An 18,474-nucleotide genomic window follows, 5' to 3' on the forward strand; every position below is an offset into this window, starting at 1 on the left:
CATGAAAGAAATATTGACACCTATTATTATGGTATGTACAACCCAAAATAAAAAATTTGGAGATATAATTGTATAGCAATTTGATAAACCTACATGTTTCTCAAATAACTAAATAGTCGCAGTAGTTGTGAAAATGAGAGGGATCAGGTTCATTGTACCATGAATATGCCAAAGTGAAATTCAAAACCATTGAAAATGTTGTATTCTACGATAATATTAAATTCGATACTCTTAAAGAGTCAAGGTACATACTGTATCAAAAAAAAAGAAAAAGAGTCAAGGTACATACATTATATTCAATATGTCCAAATCGATCAATATTATTGACTCTGTTGCTTAATTTCAAAAATAGCACTTTTTTTTTTGGGGCACGGAAAAAAAAAACCATTGGACTCGAAGAAACCATGACAGAATAGTTCACACTGTAACGACGGCGCGGAGCTCTAATACCACGCCCCCTCATCTTTCGGTGAACTTTCACAGTAACCCAAACGATTGTCACCCACAATTCGCACCTCGATGCCTAATCTTATCTACCAATACCAAATCGAATCACGCCCCTATCACACAATTCACAACCCAAAAATAAAAATTAAAACAAACCCATATCAGTAAACACAAAGAAAACAAAAACCCAAAAAAAATTGAATCCCAAAATCACTTATATTATCACAGACAGACCCATAAAAAAGAAAAGAAAAAAAAAGTGTGCATATATTATAATAGAAAAGAAGAGTCCAACGCCACGTTACGAAAACAAGGCTATAGAAGCGCGCTTCGCATCCCTGCCGAGTCTCCTTATAAAAAGTTAGCATAAGTTATATAACCTCCCAAATACCAAAACCAAAAACCAAAAAACCAAAACCCAGTCACTGAGACAAGAGCCTCATCTTTATAATTAGAGGGTCTTTCTTTTATATTTAGTAGGCTCTCTCTCTCTCTCTCTCTCTCTCTCTCTTCTATTCTTTTTCACCAGAGACCCAGACCACTTCTTTTTCTCAATTGTACCCCACACGTCTCTTTGTTTTAATTTTTATTCGTCTAGTACTAATAAATATCTCTCCCAAAGAACTTTCTATATATCTTTTTCTTCAACCAAATTATTTTGTTCTATCATTTTGGACACGGGACCTGCCCACCCCCTATATCAATTTCTCTGAAACAACACACACCCACCAAAAAAAAAACAAAAAGGGTCACAGAAAAACACATCTATTACTAGGGATATTATGTGAGAGAGTCGAGATTGAGAGAGAGTTGTAGCTGAAAATATAAAAAGGGGGGCACAAAATTCACCACACCCACCCACACCTTCAATTTTTTTGCCTGTGGCCTGGCTTCCGTGCAAGACCAAAAACCCCCCAAACCTTACATTTCTTTTAAAAGGTACATTTACATTACCACTTTCATTTCACCTCTCCCCAATTTTTTTCGTTGCTCAGTTATCATCATTGTTAGGTTAGGGCATGTCATATATGTATATGCATATTATGTTACATCTTACAGATACAGTCTAAAATTGTTTTGTTTTGTTTGTTTTTTTTTTTTTTTTAGACCTAGCTGATAGCTCCACCCCCATAAATTATTTTACTAATAAGAAAAAAAAAACACATAATGGGTCACCCAAAAACCCTCTCTTCAATTCTACATTCATTCTAATTAGCTTTTTCATTAGGGATTTTAGGGCATTCATGTTGTATTTGCTACATAATTTTATTTTTGTGATCATGGATTTAAAAGGTACAGTCATGTTGTACATGTTCATGATCTAGAAATTTTTTTGGGTTCTTTTTTTTTTTTTTTTTCACTGTGTTACCAAGTTAATGTACAATAATGTAGGGTTTTTAGGGTTTGTAAATAAAAATTAAGGGTTTTGTAAATTGTACGGAGAAACGTCGTGCTAGACTAGAAGAATTTGTTGGCTACGGTTTTGAAAGAAGTGATTAGGTGGGATTATGATCCTTTTTGAACAATTTTGCATTGTTTACATATCGTTTCGTTGGCTTTGTTGATTTCATTCTCAGATGGGTTTTGATTCACATGTTGCCTATTTTGGGTTCCGCCATGATCAGGACCTCTATTTATCAAATGGTTATTTTTTTTAATAAAAAAATTTTTTTTAAAATTTTTTTTTTTTAAACCATTAAATTTGACAGCTTTAGCTAAACCAATTGCAAAATTTTATACTTGTACTTTCTGTTTTTTTATTATTATTATTTTTTTTAAAGATATAGAGAAGGGAATTAAATTCTAGGTGTAGACAGTAATATTTTCAAGAAATTAGTTGTGAATTATAATAACTTAGCATTAAGCTTCATGGTAATATTGCTATCAAAATATATGGGAAGTTAATTTTTTATGGAATGTTTATATATATATTTTTGAAAGATAATTATAATATGCTGCTAATCCAATAGCTCGAACTCTTTTCTCCCTTAGACCCCCAAGCACTTTGTGCATGGGGAGGTGCCAATTTAGCTACAAGGCCCTTGATAGGATGTTTATAATTCGAATTGCATGGTATTAGAATATGTATTTTAGACACTTAATAAGATGAAGTGAATGAATATTTTTCTTCCTTTTTTGGGTGATTTAGTGAGAGTACCTTTATGTTCATTGAGTGATATGACACCATAATATTTTTGCTAATTTTTTTTATTTTTTTATTTTGGCTTCCCCTGCCCTCCTCCCCTTTTCTTTTTTCTACCTTCAAATTAAGAACATTGGATGATAGAGTGTTATTAAAAGTAAGTTTAAAGCTCAAAGTCTAAGTGCTTCACTTGGTTGAATCAAAGCGCTTTCTGGCATCTTTTTGAAGAAGCACAAAGAATGTCTAGGCATGATTTTTTATTGTTTGTTAAAAAAAAATATGAATCATTAAAGTTAGTTGTTTGATATTGAAAGAAATGAAATGGTCTAGTGATTTAATTATAAAAAACACCATTTTTTAAGCACATATTATACAACAACCAAAAAAGTTTATTTACATATCAAAAGACAGAAACCATGGTAATTTACTAATATGGTGTTTTTTTGGTCTTTGCCTTTTGGATATCTTTTAATTGAACCACATGCTTCTTTTGTTCATAGCTATCGCAGTTATGATTACAAGTGCAAGTGGATTATTAATGTACTTAGCAAAAAAAAAGTGGATTATAAATGTAAAGATTATTATCATATTGTCCATTGATGACTGATTTCAAATTTACTATATAAAAATTTTAAGAAATTGAAAGAACTTATGTAAATTTTGAACCTATAAACTTTGTGCAATCACTATCTATTTTAGCTAATAAAAAAAAACTATTTTGATTTATTATTTCTTCTATTATATGCTATTTTTCTTATGTAAAATTTATTTAATGTTACTGTTTTGATTTATTAATTTGAAAATTTGGAGCTTTATTTTATTTAGGTGAGCACTTGTGCTTTGTGCCTAGACTCCAAGAGGCCTACGCGCATGACACTTTTACCATTACTAGGATGATCAATGAAAATGCAATTGAAAGTTTCTAGTTTTACGGTTTCTAGAAATTTTTTATCAGCAGGTTATTGTTAAATTTTGGATTGACAATCATAATAAATTAGGTTCAAAGCATTTGCTTTTATTTTTCTTTCATTTAATTTAATAATTATATCCATGTGGCACATAGGTATACTCTTTATACAATGTGCCATGTTAACAGTGTCACACGGACAAGTCAGAAACATGGTTGGGCTGGTCTGTTTCAGTTGAGTTGGAGGTTAGATTTGTTAAGAGGAAACACAAAAAAAAAAAAAATGGTATTTCTAATAGATCCCTCAACATAATTAGAGACGACGACAACAACAACAAAGCCATAATCCCAAATTTTGGGGTTGGATATGAATCCTCAACAGATTAGTTAGGGTTGGTCACATTTATTATTTTTTCTTTATTCTATTCTATCTGAAGTCATATTTTTTGTTACTCCTTTAATTGATACGTCATTTTTTTATTACTTCTACTAATATTGTTTTGGGTCTTCCTCTAGCTTTATTAACTTGGATCAACTCACTCTCTCTTATCAATGCATTAAAATCACTCTCTTTTGAACATAACCAAATCATCTCAAGCAATTCTCTCTCATCTTTTCATCAATAGGCCTAGGAACTATTATTACTTTCTTTTCTTAGTGTGTGTGTGTATATATATATATATGTTTAAAAGTATGTTGTCTTGCTTCTTCCGTAAGTAGATGATTGAACCGATCTTATCGGGTTAGCTTTTCAAAGTGAATATTTTTCTAGTTGAATGGCCTGAGTTTCATTTATTCAAGTTAGATGGCACCCTTTAGCTAGAAATATTGACCATAGTTTCAAAATAACAAGGAGTTCCACTAAGAAATTTAAGAATGATATTGGAAGGTAAGAATCAACTTGTCAAGAAAATGCTTTGCAATAAAATTTTTCCTTTTTAATTTATTAATAAAGATTTTGGGATTTCATTGATTTAAAATTTATATTAATTTAATGGTGCCTGTGACCGTTTCACTGATTATGGTATTATTCATTGGTAATATGTTGATGCATCTTTATTTTCCACTGATTTATGGTATTATACATTGGTAATATGTTGCAAGTAGTGCTTGTCAAAATAGTGTGAATTAATTATCTTTCTGGCAAAAGGAATAAGTCAGGAATTTTTAATTTACCATAGCTTATCCAATGCACATATAAACTTGACATGTAGAGCGTACTCAAGAACCATTGTCACTTTAGGTATGATGCTTCATAATGTCAAAGGTTGTGAGAGTCTTAGTACCAGTATCAAAATATTGGGACGAAATTGGTCTATTACTTGAAATTGTCAGTCAAGTGACATGGTTTTCTTTGCTTTTATGCTACTTACTATTTTAAATGTGTCAAATGACATTTGAGCTCAGCTTTTTATTGGAATTCCACACTACATAATCCGTACATTTTCAATGCATCTTTATCAGGCCTTCATCAGTGGCTGGAGGGCAGGGAAAATGCTGGGGCCATGGCACCTCTGCACCCCTCTCTTTATAATAAATATATTTTAAAATATTCCTTGTTTTTAAACCAATGGCTCCACGAAGCCTCAAAGTTAATTCAAGCATCTGCTTTGATACAACTGCAATATCTTGATAATTTTGTCAAATTCAGTTATTCCACATTAATATTCATTATCTAAGTTTTGATTATTTTAGTAAATTACAGTGTCTTTTGTTGGATAAACTATACCTGGAAGTTTACAGGATGAGATTTTCCATATGACTAAGTTTTTCTTGTGAAACCTTAAAATTGGACTGATTCGTATTTGATTGGAGAGTTGCATGCTTTTCAAATGCAAAATTGTGGTCTTTGTTGTTTTATGTTAAACTTCAAATTAAAATTTTGTGCTGTGATATTTCAAATAGATTTTGAGATATATGTCATGAGTAGCACCTACAACTATTAGATGAAAGTTTGCTTAAACAAACTAGGGGGAATGTTGAGAAGATCTCTTATATGTGCTTTGAGCTTGAAAGATGGCATTAATCTAGTTGGAGTCCTCTATTTTTTTCTTTACCCCCTCAAGTCTGGCCCTTAATATTTGGGAGCCTATATTTCAGCACGGCTTGCATGCTTGGTTGATCACTTCCACAATGTCCACAATGTCTTTGGTACTTGGCAAAAGTGATCTCCAACTGTGCCATGGATTATTCCATATATAACCAATCCAAGTCAGGCCAGTGGGGTTTTCATTAATGATGTCTAAGAACTTTTCTCTCTGTGATTGATTTGTAGAGATAACGTTACACCTATGTAAGTGTTGCACATATATGCCCACATATGCACACCTCTGACATTAATCCTCGTTCTTCTTTTTTTCCTGTTCAGTCAGGAAGAAGTATGCTCTAAATTTGTTTTGACTATATATCTGCTGGTATACCTTAAATGTGTATTCTGACTCTTTCATGGGGTGAGTTTTATTTGAACAGAGAGGTGAGTTGGGGAATAACCAGTGAGATCACAAGCATCATATGGCATTAAAAATTTCAGTCTAAAATCATGGAAGTGCTTCCTTGTTCTGGTGTCCAATATGTTGGAGAATCTGATCGCTCTCAACAGAGTCCAGGAACAGTTTTTCTTTATGATGGTGAAGCTAACTGCCTTGAAAATGGAAAACAAGTTCAAATGGGAGATGGTAGACCGGGTAACTTATTGCTAAATGTGGAAGGGCCTCAACTAGAAAAACAAGGCGAAGTTAAAGGGATAGTTGATGAATTGCCTACTTCAGAAGGCCACTGCAGTGGAGCTTCATATTGTGATAGTCAGTTGGAAGACCAAAATTTATCTTGTGGTTCTCATGATTTTGAAGACGATGATGTAAATGTGCAGAATTATTGCACGGACCCGTGCATGCCAAACAGGGATGAGGAGTCATCTCTTGCAGAGCCCACATGGCTGGAAGGGGATGAATCAGTGGCACTGTGGGTCAAGGTAATCATTTCAAATGTTTTACATTATATATAAAAAAAATTCTCTCATTTGCAAAATTTATGGTATTTGTTCCAAATTGTACGGTGTTATCCAGTCTCATATTTTGTAGATGTGAGCTTACTAGTTCTAGTAGGTTAAATACTGCATGCTTGTCATTTTCTTTCTTGATTGTGCACTGAAAAAGATATGACGAAGTGGAAGATTCAGCCTATACGTAAGCTCCTCCCAGTGTCCACCATTCCCACGTTCCCCTTTCCCAACCTATGAAATAACTTGGAGCAAACCAACTCAACCTGTTCGTTTGGTTTTACTAAAACAAACTGAACATGTAGTGTCATGGCTAGATATTGTCAATTGACTCCAATGTGACTACCTCTGTGCTCTTAATGTACCATCCTCAGCTACCCCCAACTATCTATTTGGGTCTATGCCTGGAAATTTTGTCACTATGAGGTTCCAAGTCCTTGTTATTTTCTAAAATTATGTTCCTTGCTTGATGTTTTCTAGTTTTTAGTTTTCTTCTGTGAAATATGAGATAAAACACATGCTAATTTTTGTTGTTTTAATGCTTCTCTGTTTTTCCAAGTATAGTGGAGAGGGAAGTGGCAAGCAGGAATCCGATGTTCCAGGGCTGACTGTCCATTGTCAACTTTGAAAGCAAAACCAACACATGACAGGAAGAAATATTTTGTGGTTTTTTTTCCACACACAAGAAATTATTCTTGGGCAGATATGCTGCTTGTTCGTTCTATTAATGAATTTCCACAGCCTATTGCATATAAGACACATAAAGTAGGATTAAAAATGGTTAAAGATTTAACTGTTGCACGCCGGTTTATTATGCAAAAGCTAGCTGTCGGCATGCTGAATATTGTTGACCAATTTCATACTGAGGTATGTGATTTGGTGCTCACATTTGATTGTGATTTTATTCTTTTGTTATTTCTCTGTTTGAAACTTTTACTTTTCTTGTCCTCTTAAAAATATTTCTTGCATGGTTGTTCTTATTAGAGATCTGCTCAAATTTGTGTAGGCATTGGTAGAGACTGCTCGTGATGTGATGGTTTGGAAGGAGTTTGCTATGGAGGCTTCCCGTTGTGGTGGTTATTCTGAACTTGGAAGAATGCTTCTGAAACTGCAGAAGGTAAACTTCTTCTGTGTTATATGTTTAAATCTCCTGTTGCTATGCAGGCTTCCTGTTTTGGTGGTTTTCTTGTTTCTATTAAAGCTATGATATATATTTAAATCTCCCACCCCAAAAAAAAAAAAAAGAAAAAAAAAAACCATTTGGCAACAACCACTACCTTGCCCTTTTTTACCTTTTACCTACAGTTGTTCATTCGTTAGGAAGTAATGCATCATGATCTGAATAGGTGATGCAGCCATGGAAGATTAATTTGCTACTACTTTTCAAATTGGCAGCCTATTCAAGAATTATTTTATGGGGTCGTCATGTTAAGTCCGATTGAAGTGAAAGTTGGGTGATTTTAATGGTCTATTGAATCTTTTAGGGTTAAAAATATTTTATTTTATCTTATTAGTTATGGGCAATTTTATATTCAGCGGCAAATCTGTAATTTCTTCAAGTCCTATGAATTAAGGGTATTTTGGTAATTTGGTTGAGTCTAGAATCTTCTTGGAGACCCTAGGTCCCTAAGTATCTTAGGTTTATTTTATTCGGGTCCAAGTTAGTTTTTTATTAGGTTTTAGTTTACTAGTCAAACTAGGAGTCTTAGTACTAGTAGGAGTCTTAATACTAGTAGTACAAGAAAGAGTCTGTGTTTGTTTGGGAACAGCTTATTTAGCTTTTTGCTGAAATTTTTTTGCTGAAAGTGTGCTAAAGCATACTTGTACCTTTAAAAAATTTGAAAAAGAGAGAAAATGTGGGAAAAAGTGATGTTTTAAAAAGCTGTACATAAAAGCTAAAAGCTGTTCCCAAACACACTCTTATATGTATATAATTTTTTTTTATAGGTAAGAATAAATTTATTGAAAGGATACTACTTCATGAAAAAAGACACAAAGTAGCTTAAAGAATTACAATTAGAGAAATATCTACATATGAATTATCTTTACAAAAGATTGGACATAATATTTGAATTAGGATCCATAATCCACCACCCACATAGCAAATCAAGAACCTTCTTTGGTAATACCCACTGAATCCCAAACATCCCGAATATAAAACTCCACAACTCAGAAGCCATGTCATAATGCATCAAAAGGTGGTCCACTGTCTTCCCACTACAACGGCACATACTTCACTAACTTACCTTTGAATAACCCCTTTTGATAAGGTTCTCACAAGTAAGAATTTTCCCCAAGCTGCTATTTACACAAAAAAGAAAACTCTTCGAAGCCATAGGCGATGAGCCCCGTAATGACTCATAAAAAGAAGATAGAGAGTTGATTAATAAAATTATTTATTGTTTTGAGCATAGAGGCATGTTGGCCTTTGTGGATTCTTTTCTCCTTTCCTCTTCTCTCTCTTTTCTTATTCTTCTCTTCCTAAATTTACTGTTCATGGGTACTGTTCAGGAACTTCATACAGCCCCTAAAACACCATAAAACCTCTTTTTTCTTCTTCCTTACAATCCCATAATCCTTCTTAAACAATTCTAAACCTAGACTTACAAATTCTCCTAACCCTAAGCCCACCACAAACACACGTAGACAAATTCTCCAACTTATCCTATGTCTTTAGGTTGGTTGCTTACATTAGCATCTCTGGCATACAATTGACTGTTGAGTGTTACTGTACATGTTTTTGCGTAGACTGTAGGATTTACCTGAGTGGGGCCTATCCAACTTCCATGTGTTCAAGTCATGCTATTAGATTTTGCTGAAAGCTAACCTTTATGATCTTGTTCTTGATGTTTAGAAGTTTTTCCCTTCGCTAATTTTGGTTGGCAATGAAGTGATGCTACTTATTTCCTGCACAGATGATACTTCAACGTTACATGAACTCTAACTGGTTACAACATTCTTTTCACTCTTGGGCACAAAGATGTCAGAATGCACATAGTGCTGAATCCATTGAAATGCTGAGGGAGGTATGTGATATACTTTGCTCATCCATCCATGTTATACAATCTTAAGTTGTTCAAGGTACTAATCTTCATGACGTGTTAACTTCTTTTTGAAGCTTTGGTCTTCTACTCTGTCACATGAGTTTCAGAGGAAATGAAAAATTGAAATCTTTGCATGGTATTTGTTTTCCTTTTGAACTGAGGGAGCTGGTTCACTGCTCTTCAGTGTGTGAACAAATCCAGAAGATTGTAGCTATTTAATGTATCACCCTCTATTTATATGGAATCAATTATTGCTTTTAATTGCTTTTCTTCTCCCCCCACGTAGTGGCAAATTGAATTGAAGATACTGTAATCATCTTACTTCTCACCTGCAACAATAAAATGGATCCATATGGTCTTGAATTAATTGTAAATTGTTTTCTCTGAATTCTGGCTGATGCTTTCATCCTTCCTTTCTCTTGTTCAGGAATTGTTTGATTCTATTTTGTGGAATGCAGTCAACTCTCTCTGGGATTCACCGGTGCAGCCCACATTGGGTTCTGAGTGGAAAACCTGGAAGCATGAAGTCATGAAATGGTTTTCAACCTCTCATCCAATATCTAGTGGTGGAGATGCGCAGCAGCAGACCAATGATGGTCTCTTGACCACTGGTCTCCAGTTTAGCAGGAAGAGGCCAAAGCTTGAGGTTCGTCGTGCAGAGGCACATGCCTCCCAGGTGGAAACAATTGGATCTGATCAAGCAATGACCCTTGAGATTGACTCTTCATATTTTAGTGTTCGAGACACTGTAAATGGTGCTACATTAGCATCTGAACCCTGTAATGTGGATGATAGAAAGGAGGTTGCTGCTCCAACAGATACACCTAATTTTGTGGCTGATAAATGGGATGACATTGTAGTTGAACCTGGAAATTCTGAATTAATTCAAAACAAAGATGTGGAATTGACACCTGTGAATGAAGTGGTCGCCACAGAATCCTTAGAACCTGGGAGTAAGAATCGACAATGTGTAGCTTTTATTGAAGCTAAGGGAAGGCAATGTGTGAGGTGGGCTAATGATGGTGATGTTTACTGTTGTGTGCATTTGTCTTCTCGTTTCTTAGGCAGCTCTGCTAGGGCAGAAAGGACTCCATCTGTTGACACACCAATGTGTGAAGGTACCACTGTTCTTGGTACTAAATGTAAGCATCGATCTTTATATGGCTCCTCTTTTTGTAAGAAACATAGACCTCGAAATGAAACAAGAGGGTCATCAATTTTTCCGGAGGTGCTCAAGAGAAAGCATGAGGAGAACCTTCCCAGTTCAGAAACCACAGAATGCAAAGAAATAGAAATGGCAGGCAAAGTTGAAAGTCCCCTCCAAGTGGATCCTGTCTCAGTCATGGAGGGGGATGCCTTACAAGGAAGAAACAGCTTAACTGAAAATACTGAGCATCCTGGTAAGGATTATAACAGCACAGAGGTGCTGCACTGCGTAGGCTACTACCTGCATGATAATCTCAACCCATGTCTAGAAAACCCAAACCGCCATTCATTATACTGTGAAAAACACCTTCCAAGCTGGCTTAAACGTGCAAGGAATGGTAAGAGTAGAATTATCTCAAAAGAAGTGTTCATAGATCTTTTGAGGGACTGTTCTTCACAGGAGCGAAAGGTGCGATTACATCAAGCATGTGAGCTTTTTTACAAGCTCTTTAAAAGTATTTTATCCCTGAGAAACCCAGTGCCTAAGGAGGTTCAATTTCAGTGGGCCGTATCTGAAGCCTCTAAAGATTATAATGTTGGTGAATTCTTTACAAAATTGGTTTGCAGTGAAAAAGAGAGACTCAGAAGGATTTGGGGCTTCAGTGCTGATGAAGCTGCACAAGTTTCCTCTTCTATCATGGAAGAACCGGCACTGTTGCCAATGGCAGTTGATGGTACTTTTGATGATGAAAACACCATTAGGTGCAAAATTTGCTCTGAGGAGTTTCCTGATGATGATGCACTTGGCAGCCACTGGATGGACGTTCATAAAAAGGAAGCACAATGGCTGTTCAGAGGTTACGCTTGTGCCATCTGCCTTGATTCTTTCACGAATAAGAAAGTCCTTGAAACCCATGTGCAAGAGAGACATCATGTGCAATTTGTTGAACAATGCATGCTTCTCCAGTGTATTCCTTGTGGCAGCCATTTTGGGAACAGTGAAGAGTTATGGTTGCATGTGCTTTCAGTTCATCCTGTTGATTTCAAGCCATCAAAAGCTGGTCAACAGCATAATCTGTCTGTTGATGAGGATTCTCCACCAAAACTTGAGCTTTGCAATACAGCTCCTATGGAGAATAACTCTGAGAATTCAGGTGGTTTCCGGAAATTTATTTGCAGGTTTTGTGGGTTGAAGTTTGATTTGCTACCTGATCTTGGCCGCCACCATCAAGCCGCGCATATGGGGCCAAGTTTAGTCAACTCTCGCCCTTCAAAGAAGGGGGTACGTTATTATGCATATAGACTAAAATCTGGAAGACTTAGCCGTCCTAGATTTAAAAAGGGCCTGGCAGCAGCATCTTATAGAATTAGGAACAGGGCCAATGCTAGTATGAAGAGACGCATCCAGGCATCAAAGTCAATTAGCACTGTTGGGTTAAGTACACAGCCTCATGTAACTGAGGCAGCCAGTCTTGGCAGATTGACAGATTCCCACTGCTCTGCAGTTGCGAAGATTTTGTTTTCTGAGGTTCAGAAAACAAAACCTCGGCCCAACAACCATGACATTTTATCTACTGCTCGTTCTGCTTGCTGCAAGGTGAGTCTTGTAGCATCCCTGGAGGGGAGGTATGGTATATTGCCAGAACGTTTGTATCTGAAGGCAGCTAAGCTCTGCAGTGAGCATAACATTCAAGTTAACTGGCATCTAGAGGGGTTTATGTGTCCTAAAGGTTGCAAGTCATTCAAGGATCCATACTTGCTTTCTCCGTTGATGTCTTTTCCACATGGGTCTGTGGGGTACAGATATGCACATCCATTGGATCCAGTGAACGACGAGTGGGAGGTGGATGAGTGCCACTATATCATTGATTTACACCAATTGGGATATGGGTCCACTCAAAAGGCAGCTGTCTTGTGTGATGATATTAGCTTTGGGCAGGAACTAGTTCCAGTGACCTGTGTTGCCGATGAGGGTCTCTTGGATTCTGTTCACATCCTTGCAGATAGTTCTGATGGCCAAAATGTTATGCCTTGGGAGAGCTTTAACTATGTTATGAAGCCGTTGCTTGATCAATCCATTGCTGGTGATACAGAGGTAAATTTTTATTTATTTTTATTTTTTATTTTTATAAGTAACACAATTAAATTTATCTGAAAGATATTAATCTTTGGTCTAATGCTAAGTAATTTGGAAGTTAAGATTATAATAATTAGCACTATGCCAGTGCAATGCATAGGTTAATAAAAAATCAAATGTAAACTAAAAGAGAGTTTAATAATATAATTGAGATTTAACAATAAAATAGGGAGATTGAACAATAAAATAGGTCGCAAAAATAAAAGAAAAATAACTTTTAAGTTGTGTTGTATAGGACTGAATTTATATAAAATCCAAAAATTATAATAAAATGTTAAAATAAATTATGAAACCTTTTTTTTTTTTTTTTTTGCGGGTGATAATATATTTTTAATTTAGAGGAAACTATGTTAATAATTTTAATGTACTTATAGTGTGCTACATAGTGAAAGTTCGTCATATGATATGTGATATGATATATGATATGTGATACTTAAGTTGAGTCACATAGTGCAAGCAGGATATGTAAGACCTGAATTTTTATTATTAAAACAAAAATATGGTAGGTTATAAAAATAATGAAAGTTAATTTAAAAAAAAAAAAAAATCTAGAAACATTTGATGGTAATAGATTTCAGAGTAGTATTTTTAAATTTCTTGAAATTTTGGTAATAGAGTCTCACTTAAAGCAAACTATGTTTATAATTTTGGTGTACTTATAGTGCATCACATGGCAAAAGCATGTCCTAATTATGTAAAATAAAGGGGATAAAGAACTTTTCAAATTGCATGAGGGAAAAAGAAAAAAAAGGAGAGATTATCCATTTGGTGCAACCACAACGTTTACAATTCAACTTTTATTTTTATAGATAAATTTTAAAAGGTCCTGATTGACAGGCTGTTTTGTCTCACATGCCATTTCCCCATACTCAATTTCCTCTCCTGCTGCCTCTTATGCTCTTTCTCTAACACACCTATACAAAAAAATTAATGCACGATATGTAGGGTATATGCATAATTCTCTAACCTTGCTTTTGTATGTGTTTTTTGTTTGTTTGTTCTGTACTCATTGCAGAGCTTACAATTGGGGTGTGCCTGTCCACATTCAGCATGCTATCCTGAAACCTGTGATCATGTTTATCTCTTTGATAATGACTACGATGATGCAAAAGACATTAATGGGAAACCCATGCACGGAAGGTTTCCGTATGATGAGAAAGGCAGGATTATCTTGGAGGTAATGTAATTTCATCTATGATCAACTATCCTTGTCATCATCGTCATCATTTTTTTTTTTTAAATTTTAAATCCTTTTAAGTGGGTACTGATTTCATTGATGGCACATGGTATCAGCATGTAGCTTAGCTGCAATAAAACCTAGCATTTTCTTCCACCATTTATGCCAGTTATGAGCTATCCTTGTTTTAGACAGCAACAACTGATATTTCTGCCTTCACTGTTGCTTGGCATGCAATAAATCTTATCATTCTTCTCCATCAGGGACAACCACATACAAGCATCGTTTTGATTTGATTCTTAAATCAGTAAACTTGGATTCACTTCAGACAATTTTCCATGCAAAACTGTTGCTAGAAATGATACTTAACCTATATCGTGAAGAGCCTTGTAACTCAATTGGCACCTCCTAGTTTTTTCAATGGAGAAGTCCAGGGTTTTAATCTCCCCTCCCCCTACTATTGATTATAAAAAAAAAAAATGATGTTTAATTTATATCATTGGACCAAGGCGATCACCAGGCTACCAACATTAAACTCTTGCTCAATGAGTTTTCATTTATGTGACAAGCAGTTATCATTTAACTTTCTAGTTCATTTGTTTATAATCTTCTTTACACCTTTTTAATTTTCCTTGGTAAGTCTGCTAAATTTCTCTTTCCCTATGAAACTCTGCAGGAGGGTTACCTTGTTTATGAGTGCAATCATATGTGCAGCTGCAGTAGAACCTGTCCAAATAGGGTTTTGCAGAATGGGGTAAGAGTGAAGTTGGAAGTCTTCAAAACGGAGAAAAAGGTATCTGTTAGAATTATGAAACTAGTTAAATCTATCTATTTATGATAGCTTAAGCTTTTGGGACAATTGGTAATTTATCATAGTATCAAAGTAGATAGTCTTGAGTTCAAACTATGCCTCTACTGTACCTCCCATGTAGAAATCCCACGTGTTAGACCCCATTTATTAAGGGTGTTTGGGCCCACACATGAAGGGAGTGTTAGAATTATGGTTAAATGATGAAATTCATCATTTCCTAATAGCAATAGCTTTTGGGATAATTGGTAATTTATTCATATCATTTGTCATTGTTGTATTGTTTCAAGGAGTCTGTATTAACTACTCTCATTATTGATTTTCAGGGTTGGGCTCTCAGGGCAGGTGAAGCAATCCTGCGTGGCACGTTTGTATGTGAGTACATTGGTGAGGTCTTAGATGAAGAGAAAGCAAACAAGAGGCGCTGCAGGTTTCTCATATCTTCTGATAGATGCAGTTCGTGTTTATTATTATCATGCTATATCTACTTGAATGGATCCTTGTGGTATTTTTCAGGTATGGGAATGAAGGTTGCAACTATCTGTATGAAATTGATGCTCATATCAATGATATGAGCAGATTGATTGAAGGACAGGTCCGATATGTGATTGATGCTACAAAATATGGAAACGTTTCACGGTTCATCAATCACAGGTGAGAAAAGATTTCTTGAATGGGTTTTTTTTTTCTTAATACTTGGGTTCAGGAGGCTTTTTATTTAACTCGCTTACATATGCATCCATTCAAATAAATCAATTGGTGGACTACCAGTTTTCTCTAAACTCAAAAATGTTTTTCCGGAGGTTGCTAATGCAACACAAGGTCTATAATCTTCAGTAGTTTTTCCATCTAGTTCATGTAGAGCTAAGAACTGTGAAACAGGCTGTAGTTAATTCTCTAGTTTACCTACATGGGAAAGGAGGCCAACTCCAGGTAACAAATGATGGTCACACTTTTGTTTTGATTGTTGATATGAATCTAAATTTTACCAAGTAGCTTTAGTTCAAGTGAAACCTCCTTCCCTTGTAAGAGCAGAGTGGGTGGTGAAGCTGTGGATTCAAAACCCAGAGTATGTGTAACTTATCATATATATAAAAATAAATAAATAAATAAAATAAAAAATCTAAAATTTACCCCTTCCCATTTTATATCCTGACCACCTGAGCAGAAATGTGCCATACTAGGAACTTGGATAACACAATTTACATCAAGTTTCCCAATTGTAATTAATACCTGCACCACCATCACCACAAATGGCTTTTATATTGGCAGTGGTTGGTAGTGGTTTCTGGAAGAGGGTGTATCATTGTGTGATGCAACAATTTCTGGTATAATGGTTGTACCGTTTGTTACATTAATATTAGTTGCATAAAATTTTCTGTTATATGATAGTGTTACTGAAGTTATGTTGTGTAATTTCATTACTGAATATTTAAAGGACTACAAAAATAGTCTCTTAAAATGGTTGCAAATATGTAAAGAACCTTTACCATTTCTTCTACACCATCACCATTGTCAGCATTGCACCTTTGACATTGTCACATACCTGCTCCAACACCATCGCCTTTGATTCTCTCTCTCAAACATATTTTACTTCCAGCCACACTAGATCTCAGCATTTTGTTTAAAATAATGATTTTGAGTTTTTGGCTTCTTTTTTGAAATAATGATATGGGCTAGACTTTTTTGAACTGATATGCCCATGGCTGAAGCTCCTTAAGCTTTAATTTCTTAGCCTCAAACTTCAACGTGTTATTTGTTTATTATGGTTTCCATAATTGTTTACTTTTCTTTTTTATTATATGCAATTCTAGAGAACATACTAGCAAATGAGTTTTGATTTCAATTTAAGCAGAATATATTTTGATTGTCAATCTGAATATTTACCATGTTGATTTAGTAATGCCTTTTTCTATTATACACCATCTGTTCAAGGTACTTTCCCAAGGTTTAACTTTAACTGTTGACCATTTTTTCCAATAAAGTAAACTATTTCAACTTCTGTACTCAATTCCTTTGTGGTGTTTTAAGTATTAGAATCATAATTTTCCACTTGGTTCCGGCTATGAAAGAACTGGAGCTGGAATTGCAAGTTGAAACTTCAATTCTAATTCCACATAGCAAATCAGACCCTTGAGAGAAGCTATGGCCTGACTTAGGTAATTAGTGAAAGGTGTTTGTGCGGTCAACTAGTGAGATGAGCCAACCCCAAAGGGTTGGTTGACGGGTTCCCAATACCTCATGAAATCCATGAGGTTCAAAACTCCTAACTAGCATCTTAGGGCTACTCCCAAGGGATTTTTTTCCTATAATTACTTGGTGTGTATGGGATGGGGGGACTACACACACCCAAGAGATTAGTCAGGTGCTCAAAAAGCTCGTTGAGGCACTCGCGTTAGCAAAACAAAAGAAAAAAACTAGTCAGATGAGCGTTAATTGACTCAATAGTTATCTACTAAAAAAAATAGTTTTTATCCTGCCATCAGCTACTTTAGGCATGTTGAACCTGTTGATTTACTTATGAAATCTGTTATTTGTAGCTGCTCGCCAAATTTAGTCAATCACCAAGTTCTTGTGGAAAGCATGGATAGTCAGCGTGCGCACATTGGTCTTTATGCAAGTCGAGATGTAAGCACTCTCTCCCTGTATTTCCTATAATGTTTGTCCACATTCTGAAACTTGGGATGACATAGGCTAATATGTTTTCCAATGCGATTTTCAAGATGACTATTACTGTTGGATAGAAGAGGTTATTTTCTGGAGGCCTTTACTTTGTAGTGTTCTGACTATTGACTTGCTCATTTGTAAACACAGTCAGATTTCATCCTTCCCAATTCTGATGGATCCCCTTGGATGATGGCATTCTATGAGAACTAACTTACTATTATTACCTTAGTGTGCTAGACAATCATTTTTCATATTTTACTTTACTATTTTATGAGCAGATAGCTTTGGGTGAAGAGCTGACATTCAACTATCGGTATAAGCTGCTGCCTGGTGAAGGTCATCCATGCCATTGTGGAGCTTCCAACTGCCGTGGCCGCCTTTATTAAATTTCAACCAACCTTAGTGCCCTCTGCTTCTCTAGTCTGGACAACCTAGTGCCGAAAATTTCATTGGAGAACAGGAAAATCTGAAATTGGATACATCAAAGCAGTGATAGAATGGCTGAGACCCCAACAGAATGGCCTGCAATTGCTATATAGTGTGCCCCCTAGCCCTTCTGTAAATTACCACCTACGTTTCTTTGTTCATATAAATCCTCACCCCCAACCAAGAAAAGGGCAATTTTACCAGCATTCTATACATGTTTCTTTGCAGAAATGAGGATGAAACGTCAGTTTATCATTTTTTTTTTGGTTTATTGGGAAATTTTTATCTACTGCAGAAGTGGCTCCGGTCTAGCAAAATGTAGATGGCATTCTCGACGTTCAAAATTCTCTCTGGTCTGGTGGGAATGCATTCTCAATTTTCAAAGTTTATCTCTGGTGGGAATGCATAAAAGGCCAATGTTTTGATTTTAAACGTATTTGCCATATCTGTTTTTGAAAATATTTAATACCCTATAGTTAAGGGGTGTAAAAAATCGAACTCTTGATTGTTAGAATTAACGGACTAAACTCTCACAATTCAAAAGGTAACTAATAAAACTACTAGTATTTGTGTG

General features: G+C 35.4%; 1 protein-coding gene across 4 annotated transcripts; it reads left to right on the plus strand.

Annotated features, from left to right (window-relative positions):
• Nucleotides 1-805: 805 nt before the first annotated feature.
• On the plus strand, nucleotides 806-18,473 carry LOC142624093 (histone-lysine N-methyltransferase SUVR5). 4 transcript variants are annotated; one of them, XM_075797594.1, is made up of 12 exons: nucleotides 806-1,386; nucleotides 5,967-6,468; nucleotides 7,060-7,362; nucleotides 7,502-7,612; nucleotides 9,411-9,521; nucleotides 9,967-12,780; nucleotides 13,838-13,999; nucleotides 14,676-14,792; nucleotides 15,134-15,237; nucleotides 15,324-15,461; nucleotides 17,348-17,435; nucleotides 17,753-18,473. In XM_075797594.1, exons 2-12 carry the CDS (start codon nucleotides 6,037-6,039, stop codon nucleotides 17,858-17,860), a joined length of 4,488 nt encoding a protein of 1,495 aa, XP_075653709.1. In that variant the 5' UTR covers nucleotides 806-1,386; nucleotides 5,967-6,036; the 3' UTR covers nucleotides 17,861-18,473. The 4 variants fall into 4 exon arrangements, with proteins under 4 accessions (XP_075653709.1, XP_075653712.1, XP_075653711.1 ...); XM_075797596.1 differs by lacking the exon at nucleotides 806-1,386 and adding an exon at nucleotides 1,577-1,947; XM_075797595.1 differs by lacking the exon at nucleotides 806-1,386 and adding an exon at nucleotides 2,682-3,889.
• Nucleotide 18,474: the final 1 nt, after the last annotated feature.

This window comes from Castanea sativa, chromosome 2 (assembly GCF_040712315.1).
Source record: "Castanea sativa cultivar Marrone di Chiusa Pesio chromosome 2, ASM4071231v1".
NCBI classification, from domain to species: Eukaryota; Viridiplantae; Streptophyta; class Magnoliopsida; order Fagales; family Fagaceae; genus Castanea; species Castanea sativa.